At 38.0% G+C, this 23,030-nt stretch overlaps 1 protein-coding gene across 3 annotated transcripts; it reads left to right on the top strand.

Annotated features, from left to right (window-relative positions):
* Positions 1-13,582: 13,582 nt before the first annotated feature.
* Positions 13,583-22,819, top strand: LOC124868582 (protein CutA homolog). Of its 3 annotated transcripts, none has more exons than XM_047366002.1 (7): positions 13,583-13,674; positions 14,125-14,190; positions 15,054-15,202; positions 16,150-16,209; positions 16,360-16,405; positions 22,165-22,214; positions 22,417-22,819. In XM_047366002.1, exons 2-7 carry the CDS (start codon positions 14,128-14,130, stop codon positions 22,514-22,516), a joined length of 468 nt encoding a protein of 155 aa, XP_047221958.1. In that variant the 5' UTR covers positions 13,583-13,674; positions 14,125-14,127; the 3' UTR covers positions 22,517-22,819. The 3 variants fall into 3 exon arrangements, with proteins under 3 accessions (XP_047221958.1, XP_047221959.1, XP_047221957.1); XM_047366003.1 differs by lacking the exon at positions 13,583-13,674 and adding an exon at positions 13,682-13,853; XM_047366001.1 differs by lacking the exon at positions 13,583-13,674 and adding an exon at positions 13,860-14,054.
* The last annotated feature ends 211 nt before the right edge of the window (positions 22,820-23,030 follow it).

The following is a 23,030-nucleotide window of genomic DNA, read 5'->3' as shown; positions in this document are numbered from 1 at the left end:
ATCTCGGTGGTGCTGAAATGGACAGCTCCTGTAGTAAACCTATGGCAGCTGTCTCCCTCTTGTGATAGGCTGTCTGGTTGCCACATGGCATGCAACCTGACCTTTCCACAATAGAAATGGGTCAAATTTCCCTTTATTTAATGGGTTAATTGATGTTTGCTGAAAATTCTTGGCAAAAATATTGGCTTTCATAAAAACTTACAAAATAAACCTTGGATAAAAATGCAGTTCACACCAACTAAATGCAACCCAATGCAAATTATCCACCTGTTGTGCAATAATATGCTTTAGAAACAGCTAACTCCGCACACATATAGAATAAATTCAGAACAACTTCTCTCCAAAATGTAAAAAAATGCTAATTTAAAAACAATTCAACTCAAAGTTGAAATATTTCAGTTAACAAGCTCACTACTTGGGTAGAATAATTTATCTAAAACTACCAAGCAAAATTAAGGATAAAATTAAGAACAAAACAAAACAAAGAAACAAACAAACAAACTACTAAACTGTATGCAAATTAAGGCAAAATGGAACAAATAAAATGGTTGAAACCATAACCAATAAGATGATGCAATGATATCACAGTTCAGTATAGATATTTACCTTTTAGAACCAAGGTTTATCTTGAGGAAATTGGAAACAAGGTCAGATCAGTTTTAAAATTAATTTGGGATAACAATCGGTATGTCTTCAAAAACCAGTGACAATGCAGATCACAAGGTAAGTAAAACATTATTATGAATAAATAATATTTTTAAAACATTAGTTAAAAATCTTAATTAATGAGCTTTAAAAATTATTTGCCGAATTAGAAGTCAATAACCTTTTTGGACAGTGGTTTTAATTAGCCAGCATTATTTTAGTTAAGTAATATTTGAGGAAATATTATTTACCAAATTAGTAATTAATAATCGTTTTGGACAATTGATCTTAATGTTGTTAACTAGCCCTCAGGTGCAGTAATGAACTACTTGCCTGAGAGGAACATCTATGGACTCTCACAAGATGGCGATGTGTCGGATGTAAATATTTGACCTTCCTGGCGCTAGCATTAGCAGTTTTAGCTAATACGGGAAAGTAGCTTAGCAAACCTTTTAGTTTCACATGTGCTTGAAATATCATTAATACAAATATTAAAGTGTATATGAGCTCCGGCAGTGTATTATGGATGATCTGTGTTTGAACCACTCATTGAAACAAAGTTGTCATAATTGCCATCTCCTCTCAGGCAGGGGAAGCAGCATCACACGACATGACTAGAGACACCGTCTCTTTGGGGGGAACCTCTAGTTTAGATTCTTTTTCTGCAGAAGCTCAGAAAAAGGGTTTAGAACAGCTTGTCTGAATTACCCCTTAGCATGAACACTGGATGCACGAACACCATTATTTAAGTTGTGGTTGTCCGTTGATCGGTGAGTACGTAAACTCCAGATCATAATCAACTTTGGATCCAAGGATTCTTCGAGAAAAGTCTTACTCGCCAGTGATTCTAAAAAGACATTCAGATGATGTGCCATGTCTCTGACGTGATCAGCTGGGCTGCCGTGGGTAGTAAGAAATAGGTATAGCTGGGAGTGTTTTGTTAGTTGCTCCATGACAGTACAGGGATTCCAGCTGTGACTCCTTTTTCGTGGGCTGGACTAAAGTAGATTAATGCAGTAAATTTAGGAATTCAGTTTGTGTTATCAGTATCTTTATGGGTACAGTTCATTCCATTTTGCATCCCAAGGCTGGGGCACAACACACCAGACAGAAACGAATATACTAGAATACCTACGAAAGTCGCCAAAGAACAAAGTTTTGAATTATACTTTATGGTGGATATAAAAACAAATCCCTCATTTAAAGTAGCACCAAGTCTTTTTTTTAGATAAGACTGCCTATGACAGTTGGGGTGCGCCTCACATAAAGAAGCAACATAGCTGTAGGCTATGAAGTACAAAGGCTAACTGACAGAGCAGGTGCATTCCCACACAGCATGTCATGAATTTTGGTTACTAAAGTTTACATTTTTCATGGTTAGCTCTTATTCCTTTTTGCTGCCTCAGATGTGCAAAGTTGCCTGCTGAATTCTTGGTTAAATGAGTGTTGCTGGTGCAGATCTTCAGGAGACGTGTGAATGCAAGACTTGGGATTCATAGTGGAACAGCTAGATCAATTGTGTGTTTATTTCATCGTGCTGTCTATCCCTAAATGTTTAATATGATGACAGATATTATACATTTTCTAAAACTGTTTAAATAAATATGTAAACATTTTCTCTAGCAAAAAGAAATTGCATTAATCATTATAATATTCTAACTTTGTATTTTTTGTGCAGGGATTGACTATTATTTTTTTGGTTCTTAAAGTTCCAAATGTTTGCCCTTTAAGTTATTGTGAAAAACATTTCTTCAAAATACACAAAAGTGCAGGTTTTTAGTCATATACTCCACATTATTTGTATTTAATTAGAACTGTCATAAAGACAAAGTATTTTTTTAGACATCTAGTTATTCATTCTTTTTTTAAAGGTGACTGAATTTCTGTCAAATGAGACTTATCTAATTGAATGACACAAATCATTTAGCCTAATGAAATTTCATGCACTGACTGAATTACAATTGTGGCCCAAAAGATTTGGTCGATGCAAAGGACACACAAAGAATGACAAATATTAACAGCTTCCAAATGGTAACATGAAAGCAAAGAGCAAAGGAAAGTGATACAGCATGATGGGGTCAGAGTCATTTGAATATATAGAGAGGGAGAATCATCTCCATATTGGCTTGTGTTCCTCTTCCTCCAGGGTCTAAAGGACATGTTTAACATTCTGCTTGACTCCTCCTTCTCTCCTCTCATCCAGCCACAGCCTGAAGTCCCTGCTGCACTCTGGTTACTGATGGCCAGAGATGAGAAAAGAGGCACAGCAAATCCCTTAATCATGATATTGTTACTGCATTGTTGTGGCTGACTCCTGTGAACACATTCTGCCCTGTGCAATGCATTCTCTTTTGCAATTACATTTTAAAAGTCTCTTGATCAAATCCTGTCAGTTCAAGAGAAACACAGTCAATCCACCAAATACAAATTATTTTCTACCAGTTTTCTGATTTAATGACATTTTTCAGTAAAAAACAAAACAACAAAAAAAGCAGCATCCCCGTGACATAACACACATTATTCTTGTCCAGTTTAGATTTCTGGTCTAACCTGTAGCCTGCATCATACTGAGGGCTGAATGTCATACAGAACTTCTTTAAAATACCAATTCAAATGGTTAATATCTATATCGATATTCAAAGAACAACACTTTCTCTTAAAACATTCTGAAGATTCTGAAAGTAACATAAAACTTTCGCTTACAGTAATCTAATCACTGGGAGGTAGAATTACTGAAAGTGTTTTAAGTTAAACACAGCAGTATGTAATTGGTTCAAACAGAATTAGGTCTCATGAAATGTGTGTGTTTTATATGGTTACATAATATGGTTTTTATAAATTTGTATATAATTTTTACAAGAGTGTTTCATTTTGCACAGGATCTGAGGTGTTCTGCATGCAGGATGTTTGCAGCAAGATGCTGCATATCTTCTATAAGTCTGTTGTGGAAAGTGTGATCTCTTCTGCCATCATCTGCTTGGGTAGCAGCGTCAGAGGGACTTAAAAAAGCTCATCAAGCTGATAAAGAAAGCTGGCTCTGTTCTGGGGACTCCTCTGGAACCTTTGAAGCATTCTTCATAAAATGAAGAACATTATGGAGAACCCTGAGCATCCTCTTCATGAGACTGTCCTACAACAACAGAGTGTCTTCAGTCAGAGGCTTCTTCAGACCTACTATAAGACAGACCGCTACAGGAGATCCTTCCTGCCCACATATATATAATAAAGTATTTTTGAATTTAATTGAATTGAATATTTTGTGTGTGATTGTGCTAATTGTGTGTAGTGTTTTGAAATTCTGAGTCCTGTTTTCAAAATGGTGCTTAAGCAATCATAAAAAACTGTAATTGAATACTGTATTGATGCGCAGTATAGCAATGTCCTAGTGAAAGCAAAGTTCACAAGGAAATATACAACATGGTAAATTCACCAAACCAACACAAAATCAGTGCTGCAGACTATTGAAAATATGATTTATTTCTCTTCATATAACCAAAATTAGTCAACATAGACAATCAAAACAAAACATGTCCCAACACTGTAAGCCCAGAAAATAGACAAATAAAAATACTGTACTACCAGTACAGGTTAAAAGTACTGTAAAGTAAAAGAAGAAAAACAAAAACAAATCTGAATAAAAACTAGAGTACTACACGTCTTTTTGCTTAGCTCGATCTGGCCAGAGACTTTTATCAACAACGAAGGCAATATCCTTATTGGCAAGACAACGTGGGAAGAACTATCGTGAATGACAAAATTTGACAATAGTCAATTTTGATTAAAATTGATCAACAGACCCAACTGTTTTTTGAAAAGCAATTGTGTGTGTGTGTGTGTGTGTGTGTGTGTGTGTGTGTGTGTGTGAGATGGAGAGAAAGAGAGAAAGGTATGCTAAAGTGCGTCACTGTAGGGTATGACAGTAGGTAACAGCTCTGACCAATTACACAACTGGCTTATGATCCCTTTTGGTAACGCATACTGCAAAACATTTTCTAACAGAGACAGTAGTTGAGTAAAAAACTAGAATCAACTGGTTAAATGAACGTAATTATTGTTTCTTGTCATAAAACATTGAGCAAGGTTTTGTTGACAAGGCATAAAAGAAAGAAAACATTGCCTTCTACCAAAAGAGTGTAAAAAAGGTTGAAAAATCTATTGATGTCTAACCATGGATGAAAGGTGATTGGGTAGGTCAAATGGGCTAACCAAGCCTGACTTTCAACATATTTCTAGTGCCATATTTGAAAGAAACCTATGGCCTGAAACAGTTTTGTTTTCAATTTATGTATCCAGCCTAAATTAAGAACTGGATTGGCCAATCTTAGATAGCAAATAAAATAAAAAAACATGTCCCTGGATCTCTAGTGTTTGGAATGTACCATGGCAGCCAAAGTTTACTTTTTGCTATATCTGTTTACCCATTGGACATACATTAATTAATTCACTGATCAATTTTGAAGATGATTTCCAGCTGGCACACAATGCCATCTGGTTTTGTAGTGACCATCAACAAATTACTTTGGAGATGTGTGTTACTATACAGCTCACACATTCTCATTCTTATTTTTTTTTCTCCATATTTTCTTAAAAATGATAAATTGATGTTTTCTTTTACTTTGTTCTTATGCTCTAATTTACAGTTTTGGGTGCTCTGAAACACGAATGCCTTTTTGGTTGGTGTATGGTATTATGCATAGCTGGGAGAATGAGCATTAATGGCAGTTGATCCATGCAGCACTATGGTTGAAAGTGAGAGAGAACAGACTTTAGGCCTAAGTGGCATTTCAAAGGGTAATGTGGATGTAGGTAATGGAAAAGAGGGTTCAGCAAGAGCAGATGCTTTGCATTTTAGATTTAGAGTGGCTTAATTTATGGAAGTCTATGAGTATTTCAACAGCTGTTTCAAACACATTCTCATACAGGAGTCTTGTTTGTGCATGTCTAATTTAGGTCACCTCTGCTAATTTCTGTTATACTACTTTCTTTTGTATTTGTTCTCTCTCTTCACACTACTTGTAATTCTTTTTTGTCACATTTCTGTTATATCTTTTTTTGTCTTGTTTCACACAAATACTTTCATTTTTTCTCAGCCTCTTGATGTGTGAGAATGAACAAGGGTGCCCAGTTCCTCATGCTTTCATCAGGAATCTAAAGTTTGGATGAATGACTCTGCGTTACCTGCTGCTTCAGTGCCACTAGCAAAGTAAAAGTTATGCTGATAGAGATTGCAGTTTGGTATATTATTAATACTGGAAGTGGAGGAGTGTATGAAACATAACTGCACAGGTTTGATTATGTAAAGACCAAATTAACATTATTCCATACATTAAAGTGAATAAATGGGTAATTTATTACTTGAAATGATAAGAAACTCCTTCTTAAAGCAGATGTAAAGGGCGTCTTGCTGGAGATAAAAACAAATAAAACCGTTTTTTAATTTAATATTGACTTAGTTTTTTTAAATACTGTATATTTTTGATGACGTGCCTGTTCTGTAGGGTACATCTGCACAGTTTTAAGGTTTAGAAGTAGGCCCATAGTGGGAAATATGTAATTAGGCCTGCTTTGTTTTCATTATCTGTAGTAAAACTGGAACAGCATTTTAGCTGGATTATGTTTTAAATGCACCAGCTCTATTCTTTCAGTTCCCATTAGGACATCCCTAGCCCCTCATAGCCAGTCATGAACCTTTTAGCTGAAATTACTTCTTTAAGAAGCTTCATGTAGCCCTCTACCAGTTTTTGTCATCAGTTTAAATTAAGTTTGCCCCACTTCTCATTTTTAGCTGTGATGTTTGAGAAAATGAAAAAAATAAAAATCTCTTTCCCCATCTGTTTATTGAACGACAGAAGTGCAAGCCTCTTTTACTCAGGACCAAAGACAACAGATGGCATAATGTATTGTGTTGTTTTGATTGTATATATTTATAACCCTAACCCCTAACCCTAACCCTACTTCCCTTCAGCAAGCACTTGTGCCTAACACTCAATTCAAAAAATTACAAGCATACCTCGATGTCAGAAGTTTACACCTGCCTGTGGATGATTGCTGGTTTATGGTATCTGACATTTTGGTCTTCCTTACTAATATATAATTTAAACTTTGCCAGGGGTGTTATTAAAAGAGGCGAATGACTCAGAGTGTATCAGATACAATATGTCTAAGTTAATTAGGACAACTTTATTTGCCCTATTGAAATTGAAATATTATGAGTACTAGGCAATATTGAGGCCCATATAACTGTTCCCCATTAACTACGGCATTTCGTTACAAGCTCTGGTAAAGCCTTGTTTGCCCATAAATAGGATTAATATTGTATTTCTAAAACCACCAACTAATAGTTTTTGAGTGTCCGATTGAGCATGTATTTTGATAGTCAGTGCTTAACTTTTTCAACTACTGTACTAATTTGCTCTACAGTATCCCTTTTAGTTTTAAACTAGAAAAGAACACGCTAGTTTGGTATAAACTGACCTGGACAATGCATTAAGCATTGCATAATTCAACTGCGGCAGCTGAAAGCCTTTTATGAAAGATACCAATTTGAAGGTTGCTGATAATTGCAGTGCTGCATGATGGTGTAGTTGTTAACACTGGTGCTTCACATCAGTAGGGTCATGTGTTCAAATCCTGTACAATCCACATGTCAAGTTGGTCTTTGTTCCTTGTAAATTTGTGTGCACATGCTATTTTTCATCTGGTGCCTCTGCCTGAGTTATTTGAATGCGTAAACTATGATAAATAATGCACATAAACGTTTTCTGAGTAATGAATGTTTGAATTATAACCAGAGGTGGGGCTTTGTGTCTCTGACTTACACTTCAATCGCACTTAAATTGTCAAAACAAAAATGTCAGACTTGACATAAACTCATGCTCTAAAGAGTCATGATTTGATTCGGACTCGAGGTCTGCATGGGACTTGAACCATCATGAACGGTATTTATTTTATGTAAAAAGGGGTGAAAGTGAGCTGGTAGGTGAAGATATTTTAGGTAAAGCATTAATGTTGTTCTTTCAAATTTTGTTTACAAATGGTTGTTTGTTGTAACAATATATAGAGTGTATATTGGTTCTCTCTAATGTTTCTTAACAGCAGAAAATGGAGTTATCTGCAGATTTAAAGTCCATCTATATTTTTAGCCAGGGGTCATCGTCGTCGTTGTCTTCCGCTATATCCGGGACCAGGTCGTGGGGACAGCAGACTCAGCAGAGGCGCCCAGACGTCCCTCTCCCCAGACACCTCCTCCAGTTCCTCCAGGGGGAGCCCAAGGCGTTCCCAGGCCAGCCGAGAGACATAGTCCCTCCAGCGTGTCCTGGGCCGTCCCCTGGGCCTCCCCCCGGTGGGACGTGCCTGGAACACCTCCCGAGGAAGGCGTCCAGGAGGCATACCCGAGCCACCTCAACTGGGTCCTCTCGATGTGGAGGAGCAGCGGCTCTACTCCGAGCCCCTCCCGGATGGCCGAGCTCCTCACCCTATCTCTAAGGGAGTGCCCGGCCACCCTACGGAGGAAACTCATTTCAGCCGCTTGTATCCGTGATCTCGTTCTTTCAGTCATGACCCAAAGTTCATGGCCATAGGTAATTTAGCCAGGGGTTTTGTTAACAAACTATGGGCTATTCATAATTCATAACATCCTGTTTATGTTAGCTGTAGCATTAAAATATTGACCACAAGGATGTCTTTCAAACAGATGTTTGTGATAAATAACTTGGCTTCATATAAAAAAACAGTAAAAAAAAAAAACTATCTATCATATTATTCTTTTTCTTAGGTTTTTTTGTGGCATTAGTAGCCTTTTTTTGCAGTATTCAGACAGGAAATGGGCAGAGAGAGAAAGGGTTGAAGACATGCAGCAAAGGTCCCAAGGTCAGGAATCTAACCCCGGATGACTGCTTCGAGCCTTTGTATATGGGGTGCACAGTCTACCTCTAGACCACACATTGCCCTCATCATATCCTTACAAAGACATTTCTGATTCTTTAAAATGAAATCACTTCTTGTTGTAACTAATTAGAAATTCCTACTTCACTACATTTCACCTTGTTCTTTATTTTATAATTTTTCGCTGACCTCACAGCAGTAACGTGTGTACTGTTTAGACATGACAACAAAGCTTTTAAACATGTATTTAGCACACGGCTTCCAACTCATTTTGTAATTTCTATGACACATTTACACATTTCACAATTAATCTTTTTTTCAGATTTAAGTCAGATCTCAAATCATTGCTGGTCATCACTGATTGACTTACTACAACTGAATAATTTGTGTTGAAGTTTGCCAATGCTCAGTGCAGGATATTACAACATAAACAAACATTTTACTTTTGGGAAATTTAAAGAAAAAAGAAATGAGAAGAGACTGCACTGAGTTAACTACAAGGTGGAAAGTGCAGCTGTGACAATGAGATTTCTGCTTCATTGCAGGAGGAACAGTGGCCTGTAGTGAAACTAGAAGGAGATGTTCATGAAAGGCATACCGCATTGATTTTAAAGTTGACATCTTAGCTGCAATGTCCTTTAGCTGAAGTCTGGCTTCACCTAGTTGTCCCTTTCTCTCTTCCTCTGTTTCTTCCTCCATCTCTCCGGACGTTAAAGGGCTAGTCAAGCCTTATTAGAATGCAGAGGAGGAAGGCTCTGCTGCAAATTGAAAACATATTGATTCTCCTCATGCTTTCAGGGAGAAGGGGCAAACGACAGACGAAAAGAAGGAGATGGACAGGAGCAAAATGAGAGAAAATCTGGTGGAGAAACAGAGTGGTCTCAGCAGATTCCCAGTATCCGTCGCTAAATGTTCGAGTGCCTTGTTTCTGTAATATATGCACACAGGCATGCTTAAAATTTGTTAAATAACATCCTCTGAATTCAAAGCACCAATGTGGGGATATTTTCTTGACAAATATTTGCATAGATTTGCAGTTCCATTCTCTCTTCTTTTGCATGTGAGAACATGCTGACATGTCCAGCTGAAATGGCGAGAGGCCATTGGACTCCAATAAGAGAGGACAGCGTATAAGCAGTACAGATGTGCTGACTGCACAGTTTCCATGGGAACAAATCTACCCCACCCTTCCACCCACCATCTTCACCACCACCACCAACGCCACTCATAGCTATTGCGAAAGCCTGACGACTCATCTAATGCTTCACACTTTGTCTTCATGTGTGTCCAGGAGTTCCTGGTTGAGTTCTCACATCAGCTGTAGATCAGCCTGTCTTGTTCTAAATGTCCATGTGAAATGTTTGTGCATGTGTGAGGGTGTGTGTAAATACTTGTGTAGGTCCAGTGCTTGTCTTATTCTTTAATCAAGGATGAAGCAAAAGACAAGGTTGTGTGGGTGACTTTGCTAAAGCTGTCAGTTGTAGGTGCAGGAGCCATACATATATCCAAATTACAAATAAAACATCTCCAGCTCATGGCATTATGGAACTCTGCAAACAGATACATATTGACTGTATCTTTATGCATGTAATTAATGTAAACAAGCTACCATAAAGGGCATAATGAAAAATCTTGTTTTTTGAGTAAAACCTGCCATCCTGTGGCTGTCCACTGCTATGGCACTTGGGGTTAGTTATTTGTATGCATTAAATTCTCCATGGCAATTTACAATAAATGTCTGCTTTAAGTATGTTCACCCTAAATGTCACTGTGTTGTATCTCTCTTCTTTATGTCCAGTGGGTGATGGTAGCTTAGTGGGTAGAGTAGTCATCTTCCACACGTCGATGTACACCTATAGGCAAGGCACTTTACCCCAAGTTGCCTACCGATCTATGTGAATTTGTTCATGTTTGTGAGTACAACTGAGTGAGTAAATGTGGCTCTAATGTAAAGCACTTTGAGTGGTTAGTAGCACCTAAAGAGCACAAATTCTTTGCTCAGGACTTTTTATGGGTCTGTAGTAGCCCCCTGCCATCCTCTATGCTGTGGTCTGCTGTACCCCAGGTAGCACAGAGGAGGACAGGAGGAGACTGAACAAGATGGTTAGGAGGGCCAGCTCTGTCCTGGGCTGCCCACTTGACTCTGTGGAAGCAATCTGTGAGAGGAGGATGTTAACGAAGCTCACATCCATCATGGACATAACCTCTCACCCACTGCACCGGACTGTAGAGAAGCTGAGCAGCTCCTTCAGTGGCAGGAAAGAGCGCTAACGCAGGTCCTTCATCTCTACTTCCTGGCCTGTGTCTTTCTTTCCTTGTGTTCTTTTTTCATCCTTCTTGTGCCATCATCCCATCCTTGTGTACATTTTTCCTTCATTGTGTCCTATTTACATTGTTCCTTTGCTCCTCAACTCTTCCTTATGTACTTGCTTTCTTGTTTTATTTTTTCCTTTCTTCCTTGTGTTCTTCCTCTTTTCCTTTCTTACACACGTGGACAAAATTGTACCCCTCGGTTAATGAAAGAAAAACCCACAATGATCACAGAAATAACTTGAATATGACCAAGGTAATAATGAATAAAAATTCTATGAAAATGAACAAATGAAAGTCAGACATTGTTTTTCAAACATGCTTCAACAGAATTATTTTAAAAAATAAACTCATGAAACAGGCCTGGACAAAAATGATGGTACCCTTAACTTAATATTTTGTTGCACAACCTTTTGAGGCGATCACTGCAATCAAACGATTCCTATATCTGTCAAGGAGACTTCTGCACCTCTCAGCAGGTATTTTGGCCCACTCCTCATGAGGAAACTGCTCCAGTTGTATCAGGTTTGAAGCGTGCCTTTTCCAGACGGCATGTTTCAGCTCCTTCCAAAGATGCTCAATAGGATTTAGGTCAGGGCTCATAGAAGGCCACTTCAGAATAGTCCAATGTTTTCCTCTTAGCCATTCTTGGGTGTTTTTAGCTGTGTGTTTTGGGTCATTATCCTGTTGCAAGTCCCATGACCTGCAACTGAGCCCAAGCTTTCTGACACTGGGCAGCACATTTCTCTCTAGAGTCCCTTGATAGTCTTGAGATTTCATTATACCTGCACAGATTCAAGACACCCTGTGCCAGATGCAGCAAAGCAGCCCCAGAACATAACAGAGCCTCCTCCATGTTTCACAGTAGGGACAGTGTTCTTTTCTTCATATGCTTCATTTTTCCGTCTGCGAACATAAAGCTGATGTGCCTTGCCAAAAAGTTAGATTTTTGTCTCATCTGTCCATAGGACATTCTCCCAGAAGCTTTGTGGCTTGTCAACATATAGTTTGGCAAATTCCAGTCTGGCTTTTTTATAATTTGTTAAACACAATGGTGTTCTCCTTGGTCGTCTCCCATTAAGTCCACTTTGCCTCAAACAACATCGGATGGTGCAATCTGACACTGATGTTCCTTGAGCTTGAAGTTCACCTTTAATCTCTTTAAAAGTTTTTCTAGGCTCTTTTGTTACCGTTCGTATTATCCGTCTCTTTGTTTTGTCATCAGTTTTCCTCCTGCGGCCACGTTCAGGGAGGTTGGCTACAGTCCCATGGATCTTAAATTTCTGAATATTATGTGCAACTGTGGTCATGAAGCTGCTTGGAGGTGGTATTATAACCTTTACCTTTAATATGCTTGTCTATAATTTTCTTTCTAAGCTCCTGAGACTCTTTCCTTCGCTTCCTCTGGTCCATGTTGAGTGTGGTACACACCATGTCACCAAACAGCACAGTGACTACCTGTAGCCCTATATATAGGCCCACTGACTGATTACAAGAATGTAGACACCTGTGATGCTAATTAATGGACTCACCTTGATTTAACATGTCCCTTTGGTCACATTATTTTCAGGGGTACCATCATTTTTGTCCAGGCCTGTTTCATGAGTTTATTTTTTTAAATCATTCTGTTGAAACATGTTTGAAAAGCAATGTCTGACTTTCATTTGTTCAATTTCATAGATTTTTATTCATTATTACCTTTGTCAGATTCAAGTTATTTCTGTGACCATTGTGGGTTTTTCTTTTATTAACTGAGGGGTACCAACAATTCTGTCCATGTGTGTATGTTTTTTCTTGTTTCTTTTCTTATGCCATTCCTCCCTTCCTTCTGACCTTTGTTGCCTTCTAGTGTCCTTCTTCCTTCCTACATTGCTTTCTAGGGTCATTTCTTTACCTTGTATTCTTCCTTTCTTCCTTCCTTCTGTCCTTACTTCATCATGTCCGTTTTTCATTGTGTTGCAGTCATATTCAATAAGTTAGAATATGTGTCCAATAAGGCTCATTTGTCAGACTTAAAGTTCCTTTTGAAAAATAGAACTCTTTTAGCAGACCCACATTTCTGTATTAGAAATGTTTATTATTTGTCAGTTGTAATAGCTAACCTTAAATGCTGTGTTTCCAGTAGCTGTACAAAAATATCATCATAATTAACAGAAAAAAGAGCTTCAGAAGCTTTTCTATATGGTAATTTACCATTAGTGTGACATCATTAATATATATTTTATAGGTTAATATTGTTTAAAATGTGTCATTTATTGTATTATGATTCCCAGATTCTATATTTAATGAAATACCTTCAAAGCCAAACAGTTGCTTATTTATTAATCCCAAATAGTGTTGTTTGTATTATCATTATACCTAACAGAATGACACAAAAGAAGTGCTAAACCTTTCAATAATATTAATATTATTAATAAAAACAAATATGGATAAACCATATTTAAACGTGCTTAAAAAGTAAGACAAAACATGTTATGGGGTTAATTTAAATGGACAGGAGTGGAACGTGTATTGATTAGATGTAGGAGGTATAATAATAGGATAAATATGCTCAGAAGGCTAAACAAGTAGGGATGTCCATCATCTACAGATATCCTAAGGTGTGGAGAAGAGGAGGGTAGGTAAAGTGGTTTTCAGAGATGACTAAGTTATTTATTTGAATTTGAAATGTAGGCACGGGGTTCCGTCTCAAGATGGCGGTAATGCAACAGAACGGATGCAAGCTGCCGTCTAAAACTAAAGAAGAAGAAAAATGCTGATTTACGACGGTTTTATAAACATAGAACTGTCACAATTTGCGGCAAGGAGAAAACGGGAGAGTGGCACTTTCGTAAGGTGAAATTGCACAAGAAACAAAGGGAAAAAAACTGCTCTTTTTCAATAAGTTATAAATTCGGTGTTACGTCGTTCTATAGTTTTTCTTTTCCTTGTCGCCGTCAGTGCTTTGTGCCTAACTGTGAAGTTTACTGTTTGCGCATGCGTGTCACATTTAAATCATTAACCACGGATTTTAGGTGAAAATGTAACGCTATTATCTCTGAAATTGGTGCACTGTTAATGTATTTTATGAGGCTTGTACAGCTACCTTAATCCTTTTGAAGCGTTAAGGGTAAACAAATAACACGTCGTTGAAGATGAACGTTTTCAACCCCGTAGATTAGCATTCCATTTTTGATATGTTTTTAGCACTGTCCGACACAAATCGGTTTAAGAAAGTAAGTAAAAAAAAAAAACAAGGCTATAAAATAGTAAACCTATAAATGTGAATACCGTGTTATATCGCAGGCAATGCGCATTGGAGTTCCCGGTGCAGAGACATTCCAGAGTGGATCCTTAAAAGCTCTGATCTTGGTGAGTGAATTTGATTTACAATAGCGTTGACCGCCTGCAAGGATGAATTACGTTATGCAGTGCTCTGAAAACGTATTTCTAACCCGAATTCTTCTGTTTTTCCTTTTTTTTTTTTTTTTTTTTTTTGCCACAGTGAAATGATTTAGATCCTCATGATTTCATATATCGTGGTAAAAAAAGCTTTCCAAACCATACCAGCTTTATGTGACTTATGTCGGGAATGAACCCTTAGAATTTAGAAGTTGCTTTTATAGAACATGTTCGAAAACATCCAGGAAGTTAAAAAAAACAACCCTGAACAATATCTAAAACACTGCCAGTCTCACTTGCCTCAAACATGGTTCATTATTCAGCAATAAGAAAGAGACCGGCCTCATTGTTGAACAAAAAAGAACATAGAGACACATTTCCAAAAACACATCTTGATGATCCCCAAGATTGTTGGGAAAATGTTGTGTGGACTAACAAACGTGGAACTTTTTTGAGGGTGTTTGTAACATCTAGTGTAAAATAACCTTTGGTTTTTAAAGAACACCATAATTACAACCAAACACAGAGGTGGCATTGTGATGCTTTGATACTGTTTTGTTGCATCAGGGTCCGGAGAACTTAATGATTGAAAGTCTTGAAAGTTTGTGATGTTAAACTCAAGCGCACTGCAGTTAGGTTGTAGGATGATAATCTGAAGCCGAAATCTGTAAGGGGGCAAATACTTATTCAAAGCAGTATCTATGCATCTAATCTGGTTACACTTTTTTAATATTAGAAACATCTGCTTTTAACAAATTCCATAAAGTCTTGCCTTAAAAGGATTTGTGGCACATTTCCAACATATTCTTGCTCTTTGTCTTTATCCATTTCAGACGGTGCTCCTGAGTGTGTTTATGTTCCAGCTGCTGAGGACTGTTGGATTGCGAGCGTTCTCTATGGCATCTGAGACGTACATGTCAGGAACTCACTCTGCAGCTTTTGTCACCTGTCCAAATGACACTGTTGCTAAAGATTTGGCTAGGTGATGCTATGCTCTAAATGTATAGTTTAATAATTACACAATAGCTCTTTAAATAATTAACTTATAAAACGTCCCTCGGCAGTTTACCTTTTATTTATGTTTTTATAAGATCTAAAAGCTTTTTAAGTCAGATTACAGCATACTAAGTCACTATGAAAGAATAAGATTTCAGATTTTAGTCATGAAGTTGACAACATGTAGCACTCTTGACCATTTATTAGGGGTGCAACGGTTGCGCTTTTCTGGCCGATCTCAAATTACCAACCTTTAAAAAGCCCGACCTGCCAATTCCAATTTTGGCCGATACAGATTTTTTAATAACTGACACTGTCAGGTGTTATAAGGTTACAATATAGTTTTAAAATTCCAATCTTATGTTATTCAAAAACATTGAACAATACAAACTTGTTTTAACTGCACGTGAGGTGGTGCTCTCAAATATAAATGAAACGTTTAGAGCATTGCAATTCCTTTAGTCTTTCATTTTTCTCCTTTTTAAAAAGAAACATAACTTACAAAATAGGTTAGACAAGTAAATAAAATCGGTGGGAAAGATCAGTTTCACATGTATCAGCCGATCACCCATCTCCCAGAATTAAGGAAATTGAGGCTGATCGATTGGCTGCCCGATTAATCGGTGCATCCCTACCATTTATATATAATGATAAGTATTATACATATTCATGTGTACACTTTGTTTTTTTTTTTTTGGTTTTTTTGCAGCACTAGAGGCGTTTATTTTTCCTTTTTCAACAATAGGTAGACAGGAAAGAGTGCAAAGAGACGGGGAGGCAAAGGTCGCAGGGTCTGGGACTCGAATTCGGGAGAGCCGCATCGAGGACTATAGCCTCTGCAAATGGTCGCGCGCTTAACCCCTACATCACCAGCACCGCGCCCATTCGTGTGTACACTTATGTGCCTTGTAATTGTTTTCTTTCATCCCGCAGGGGCATTGTGGAAAGGAAACTGGCTGCTTGTGTGAACATTGTCCCAGCAATTAAATCAGTGTAAGATTTGACCTAGCTGTTATTCAGCTTTTCTTAAGATACTTTTCTTTCCTGTTGATCCAAACAAAATTATTCAAGCTCAGAATTATCCTGGCATTCTAAAATGGAAATAGTGGAAAAAAAAGAACAATCTTTTCCTTTTTTGTTCAGATATGAGTGGCAGGGTAAGATCGAAGAGGATAACGAAGTGCTTCTGGTGAGTTCTGATTCATTCTTCATAAACATCGACACTTTGATTTAACCTGCAGCTTATTGAATACACATTGTTTTTTTTATACACTTCTATCGTCACATAAAATATTTGCTACATACACAGGTTTTGTGGAAATAAAATAGTAATGTAAAATATGAAGATACGAAATCCACTTATCATATTAAGACTAATTACATACTTTAGTAGATTATCTAAACAAGACTAAAACACTATCCTCTAGGTTTTGAAACTTTAGAGCTTCACAAGTCATGAACAAAACTCTTTACATTAGACTATACATTTTAATAGCAGGTTATTAGGCATATGTCATACTAAATTTAATTGATTGCAGAAATGAGGAATTATTAAAACACGTTTACTGCTTCAAGGTTGTTTTTGTGGCATATGACTCTTTCAAAATTAGTATCTTAGACTTTTTCACCTCACTTTTACCTGACATTTAGTACAGAATTTCTGACAGCAGATGTGTTGTAACCTTTATTTTCTTTTACTTTTTTACTATTTAGTGTTTGTAGGATTTTTATAGCACCTGGAGGATGTCATTTCTAAGACACATATTTTTAATCCACTTCAGTGCCTACATTAGTGCCTCAGTGCCTACATAAAATTTTCAAGGTAGCAGGAAAAGATGCATAATTTTGTCTAGTGTCATGATGACAATATAACCTGCTATTTAAAACAATATTCAACATCTATGTACACTGCTAAAAACAATAAAAGGAACACTTTTAAATGAGAGTATAATATCAAGTCAGTTAAACTTCTGCAACACTGATCTGGCCAGTTTGATAAAGGGGTTCGTTCATCAGTGTCAGCTGTTTTGGTGTTAATGAAATTAACAACGGGTCCACTAAAGGGGAAACAATGAAATTACCCCCAAAACAGGAATGGTTTTGCAGGTGGAGGTGGCAGATATTTGTTCGCCAGTGTCACTGCTGTTAGCATGAGGCAACACTAGGACCCTAAAGAGGTTGCATAGGCAGTCCAACTCAACCAAGATGGCACATCTATACATGCCATTGTCTGAAGATTTGCTGTGTTACCCAGCACAGTCTCAAGAGCACGAAGGAGATTCCAGAAGACAGGCAGTGACTCTAGACAAGGGACTTTATGAGAGCCTAACATCCTCTAGTAGGCCCTGTGCTCACTGCCCAGCACCATGGACCTTGACTGGCATATTCCAGAGAACACCAAAATTAGCTGGTTTGGCACTGGTGCCCTGTTCTTTTCACAGATGAGAGCAGGTTCATCCTTAGCTCATGTGACCGACGTGAAAGGGTCTGGAGAAGCTACAGTGAACATTATGCTGACTGCAACATTGTTAAGTGCGATCAGTTTAGTGGTGAGTCAGTGTTGGTCTGGGGAGGCATATCTATGGAGGGACTTACAGATCTTTACAGGATAAACCTCAGACTGTTCAGGAGCTCAGTGATGCCCTGGTCAGAAGCTGGGAGAAGATACCCCAGGACACCATCCACATCTCATAAGGAGCATGCCTCTATGCTGTCAAGGATGTATACAAGCACATGGTACAAACTACTGAGAACCATTTTGAGTTGCTGCAGTAACATTTTAGTTAATTGGAATAGCCTGATGTGTTTTCAAAGCGTTCAATTCAATTCAGTTTATTTATATAGCGCCAATTCACAACACATGTTTTCTCAAGGCACTTCACAAAGTCAGGTACATACATTCCAATTAATCCTAATCATTGAACAGTGCAGTCAGATTCAGTTATTTATTTAAATTGGATAAAAAGTTTTTCTGTCTAAGGAAACCCAGCAGATTGCATCCAGTCAGTGACTTGCAGCATTCCCTCCTCCCAGATGAGCATGTAGAGACAGTGGACAGTCCCTGGCGTTGACTTTGCAGCGATCCCTCATACTGAGCATGCATGTAGCGACAGTGGAGAGGAAAAACTCCCTTTTAACAGGAAGAAACCTCCAGCAGAACCAGGCTCAGTGTGAGTGGCCATCTGCCACGACCGACTGGTGGTTTGAGAGAACAGACCAGAGACACAAAAAGAACAAAGAAGCACTGATTCAGGAGTACTTTCTATGGGAAGGAAAAGTAAATGTTAATGGATGTAGCTCCTTTAGTCGTTTCACCTAGAAAGAAAGAACAAATAAACTTTGAGCCAGTTTTCAAAGTTATAGTCTGAAAGAGAGCACATAGAGTTGGTCACAGTAAAAGCTCAGTCAATTGCCATGTCTAGGAGAGAGAAAGGGTTAAACACTGAAAGACAGGGCCATGTGGGTCATCGGTAGAGGGTGAGCATTAAGTTGTTGCCAGCAGAAGCTCGGGCGATGCCCTTCTCCTGAAAGGTGTCACAGGTAGACAGAGAGTCAGGCCAGGTGTAGCTTCTAGGAAGAGAAAAGAGGGAGAACATAAAGTTAAAAACTGAAATAACAGCAAATAATGCAGAATTAGAGAGTAGTGTGAGAATGTAACGAAGAGGGTGAAAGTGGTCATCATGTCCTCCAGCAGCCTAAGCCTATAGCAGCATAACTACAGAGATAGCTCAGGATAACCTAAGCCACTCTAACTATAAGCTTTATCAAAAACGAAAGTTTTAAGCCTAGCCTTAAAAGTAGACAGTTTGTCCATCTAGAGCCCACTGATGGCCATTGTTATGCTAAAAACCACAACGACTGGGATACCTCTTTCTGTCAGATTGACCATAACCATTGGAAAAGAGAGGGGGTCATACAGGTAGCAGAAATGGAGGGTGTGTTTGCACCTCAACCATAACTGAGCTGGTTTAGGCTAAACCTGACTCCCCCTTACTCCATCTAACAGGGAGGGAAGAAGACGGAGGTACAAAATAAGGAAGATAGCTCAGGAAAACCTAAGCCGCTCTAACTATAAGCTTTATCAAAAAGGAAAGTTTTAAGCCTAGCCTTAAAAGTAGACAGGGTGTCTGCCTCACGGACTAAAGCTGGGAGCTGGTTCCACAGGAGAGGAGCCTGATGACTAAAGGATCTGCCTCCCATTATACTTCTAGAGACTCTAGGAACCATCAGTAAACCTGCAGTCTGAGAACGAAGTACTCTGTTAAGAACGTATGGAACAATCAGATCTCTGATGTATGATGGAGCTAGATCATTAAGGGCTTTATATGTGAGGAGGAGAATTTTAAGTTCTATTCTGGATTTAACAGGGAGCCAATGAAGGGAAGCTAAAGTAGGGGAAATATGATCTATCTTTTTAATTTTCATCAGAACTCTTGCTGCAGCATTTTGGATCAGCTTTATTATTGGAGGTCAATTTAATGCCATCCAGGTTAAGTGATTGACTAAGCAGTTTCTTTTTTAAAGACTCCGGTCCAAAGACGACAGCTTCTGTCTTGTCTGAATTTAGAAGCAGAACATTTAAAGTCACCCAAGTTTTTATGTCTTCAAGACATGCTTTTAGTCTATCTAACTGGTTGGACTCATCAGGATTCATGGATAAGTAGAGCTGAGTATCATCAGCATAACAGTGAAAATGTATTCTATACTGCCTGATAATTTGACCTATTGGAAGCATATATATAGTAAATAGAATTGGCCCAAGGACTGAACCCTGTGGTACTCCACAATTAACCCTGTTTAAAGATGATTTATCATTTACATGAACAAACTGGAATCTGTCAAACAAATTAAGCCAGCCTAGCGCTGTTCCCCTGATCCCTACAGCATATTCCAGCCTTTCTAAGAGAAAATTGTGATCGACTGTATCAAATGCAGCACTGAGATCTAACAGGACAAGTACAGACACAAGTCCATTTTCTGAGGCCATAAGAATATCATTAGTGACTTTCAGCAGAGCTGTTTCAGTGCTATGATGAGCTCTGAAACCTGACTGAAACTCTTCAAACAGGTCATTGCTGTGTAAATGCTCACACATTTGATTAGCAACTATTTTCTCAAGAATTTTAGATAAGAATGGAAGATTGGATATAGGTCTATAATTTTTCAAGTCATCTTGATCAAGCTAAGGTTTCTTAAGCAAAGGTTTAATTACAGCTACCTTAAAAGCCTGTGATACATATCCATTAACTAAGGATAGATTAATCATATCTAAAATGGGGCTGGTAATCAGAAGGAACACTTCTTTAAATAATTTGGTTGGGATTGGGTCTAACATACAAGTTGAAGGTTTAGATGAAGCTAATATTTTTGATAACTCAGGAAGCTTCACAGGATCAAAACAATCCAAACACAAATCAGGTTCTACAGTTACTTCCAATTTTCGTTATATTAATTTTTTTGAGCAGTGTATACAGGTCCTTCTCAAAATATTAGCATATTGTGATAAAGTTCATTATTTTCCATAATGTAATGATGAAAATTTAACTTTCATATATTTTAGATTCATTGCACACTAACTGAAATATTTCAGGTCTTTTATTAATACGGATGATTTTGGCATACAGCTCATGAAAACCCAAAATTCCTATCTCACAAAATTAGCATATTCCATCCGACCAATAAAAGAAAAGTGTTTTTAATACAAAAAACGTCAACCTTAAAATAATCATGTACAGTTATGCACTCAATACTTGGTCAGGAATCCTTTTGCAGAAATGACTGCTTCAATGCGGCGTGGCATGGAGGCAATCAGCCTGTGGCACTGCTGAGGTCTTATGGAGGCCCAGGATGCTTCGATAGCGGCCTTTAGCTCATCCAGAGTGTTGGGTCTTGAGTCTCTCAACGTTCTCTTCACAATATCCCACAGATTCTCTATGGGGTTCAGGTCAGGAGAGTTGGCAGGCCAATTGAGCACAGTGATAACATGGTCAGTAAACCATTTACCAGTGGTTTTGGCACTGTGAGCAGGTGCCAGGTCGTGCTGAAAAATGAAATTTTCATCTCCATAAAGCTTTTCAGCAGATGGAAGCATGAAGTGCTCCAAAATCTCCTGATAGCTAGCTGCATTGACCCTGCCCTTGATAAAACACAGTGGACCAACACCAGCAGCTGACACGGCACCCCAGACCATCACTGACTGTGGGTACTTGACACTGGACTTCTGGCATTTTGGTATTTCCTTCTCCCCAGTCTTCCTCCAGACTCTGGCACCTTGATTTCCGAATGACATGCAGAATTTGCTTTCATCCGAAAAAAGTACTTTGGACCACTGAGCAACAGTCCAGTGCTGCTTCTCTGTAGCCCAGGTCAGGCGCTTCTGCCGCTGTTTCTGGTTCAAAAGTGGCTTGAATGCGGCACCTGTAGCCCATTTCCTGCACACGCCTGTGCACGATGAAATATTTCAGTTAGTGTGCAATGAATCTAAAATATATGAATGTTAAATTTTCATCATAACATTATGGAAAATAATGAACTTTATCACAATATGCTAATATTTTGAGAAGGACCTGTATACCCCAGATAGTGAGTAGCCTTTTCAAATGCTAAAATGATTTAATATATCTGGTATGTTTTTTTGTCTGAAGAACATCTGGCTACATTTTTTGTTTTGGCTATAAAATGGCTAAGTTGCATTGCAATAAAGTTAGGGAATTACATTTTCTGCTCAACAAAGCAACCCACTGTATCATTAACACATTTCTGCATGTGTGGTGTTTTTTTTTTTATTAAATTTGCTTTGTCATATCCCTTTTGGTATTTGGAAAAATGCACAGGAAACAGCTAAAATTTTGATTGAACTCCTGCCAAGTTTTTAAACAGCTGTGTCCACAATCCAATACATAGCATGTTTTTATTAAGTCTATTTGACCTTGGATCTCTCCTATTTAGATGATCAAAACAAGAAGTTCCAAAGTGCCTGCCCTTGCTGAATATGTCCGGTAGGTTTTTTTTTTTTTTTTTTTAAATTCAATCGTACCATAACAAACATGTTGCTCCACTAATATCCAGCAAGATAATTATGCTTTCCATCTGGCCTGTTAGCTGACATCATTCATGCTGTCGAAGAGTACAACTTTAAGTGATGGTGTTCATGTGTTCTATGCAATACAATGTGTTAACTATGGTTGTATTTCTCACCAGCTCTAACCATCCCTACGAGGTAGCCGAGGTCATCAGTCTGCCTATTGACCAGGGCAACCCACCTTACCTGAAGTGGATAGGAGATGTTGTACCGGAGTAGGGATAGATGGATGGATAAAAAAAGGAATGCGAAATAGCTTACAGAAAACATAGCTAAAAATCATCATCGGGAAAATAAAAATCAAGGAAAAGAAAATATAAATTTGGTTTGTTGCAGCCATGCTTTAAGATGCTATCCTTCAAAAATGCTTTTATTCAAATGTGTTTACCACTAGAGGGCAGCATCTGTATGTTCCGAAATTAAACGGGTGTTGTTGCTTTGACCTGTTTGAAACGATGAGCCAGGTACATTTCTTGCTATCTGCTTAGGCTGCATTGTGTGAAATACATTTTTTCTAAAGTATTTATTTTATCAAGTCTGTCATCTGTTATTTTCAATGTATAGTACCGCTCAAAAGTTTTAGATACAGTTTCTCACTTAATGGGTCTCTTCATTTGAATGACTATTTAAATTTTAGGTTCTCACCAAAGGCAACAAAACTATGAATGAACACACATGGAATTATGTAATAAACAAAAAGTGTTAAATAGCATTTTTATATTTTAGATTCTTC

Source organism: Girardinichthys multiradiatus, chromosome 5 (genome assembly GCF_021462225.1).
Source record: "Girardinichthys multiradiatus isolate DD_20200921_A chromosome 5, DD_fGirMul_XY1, whole genome shotgun sequence".
In the NCBI taxonomy this organism is placed as follows: domain Eukaryota; kingdom Metazoa; phylum Chordata; class Actinopteri; order Cyprinodontiformes; family Goodeidae; genus Girardinichthys; species Girardinichthys multiradiatus.
Note: the sequence above shows the minus strand (reverse complement) of the source record. Positions and strands in the feature narration are given on the sequence as shown.

Coding starts and splice junctions, on each gene's coding strand:
- LOC124868582 (XM_047366001.1), top strand. CDS start 14,016: ATGTTTTTAGCACTGTCCGACACAAATCGGTTTAAGAAA. Junction 14,191..15,053: donor CCTTAAAAGCTCTGATCTTG/GTGAGTGAATTT, acceptor TATCCATTTCAG/ACGGTGCTCCTGAGTGTGTT. Junction 16,406..22,164: donor AGGATAACGAAGTGCTTCTG/GTGAGTTCTGAT, acceptor TCTCCTATTTAG/ATGATCAAAACAAGAAGTTC.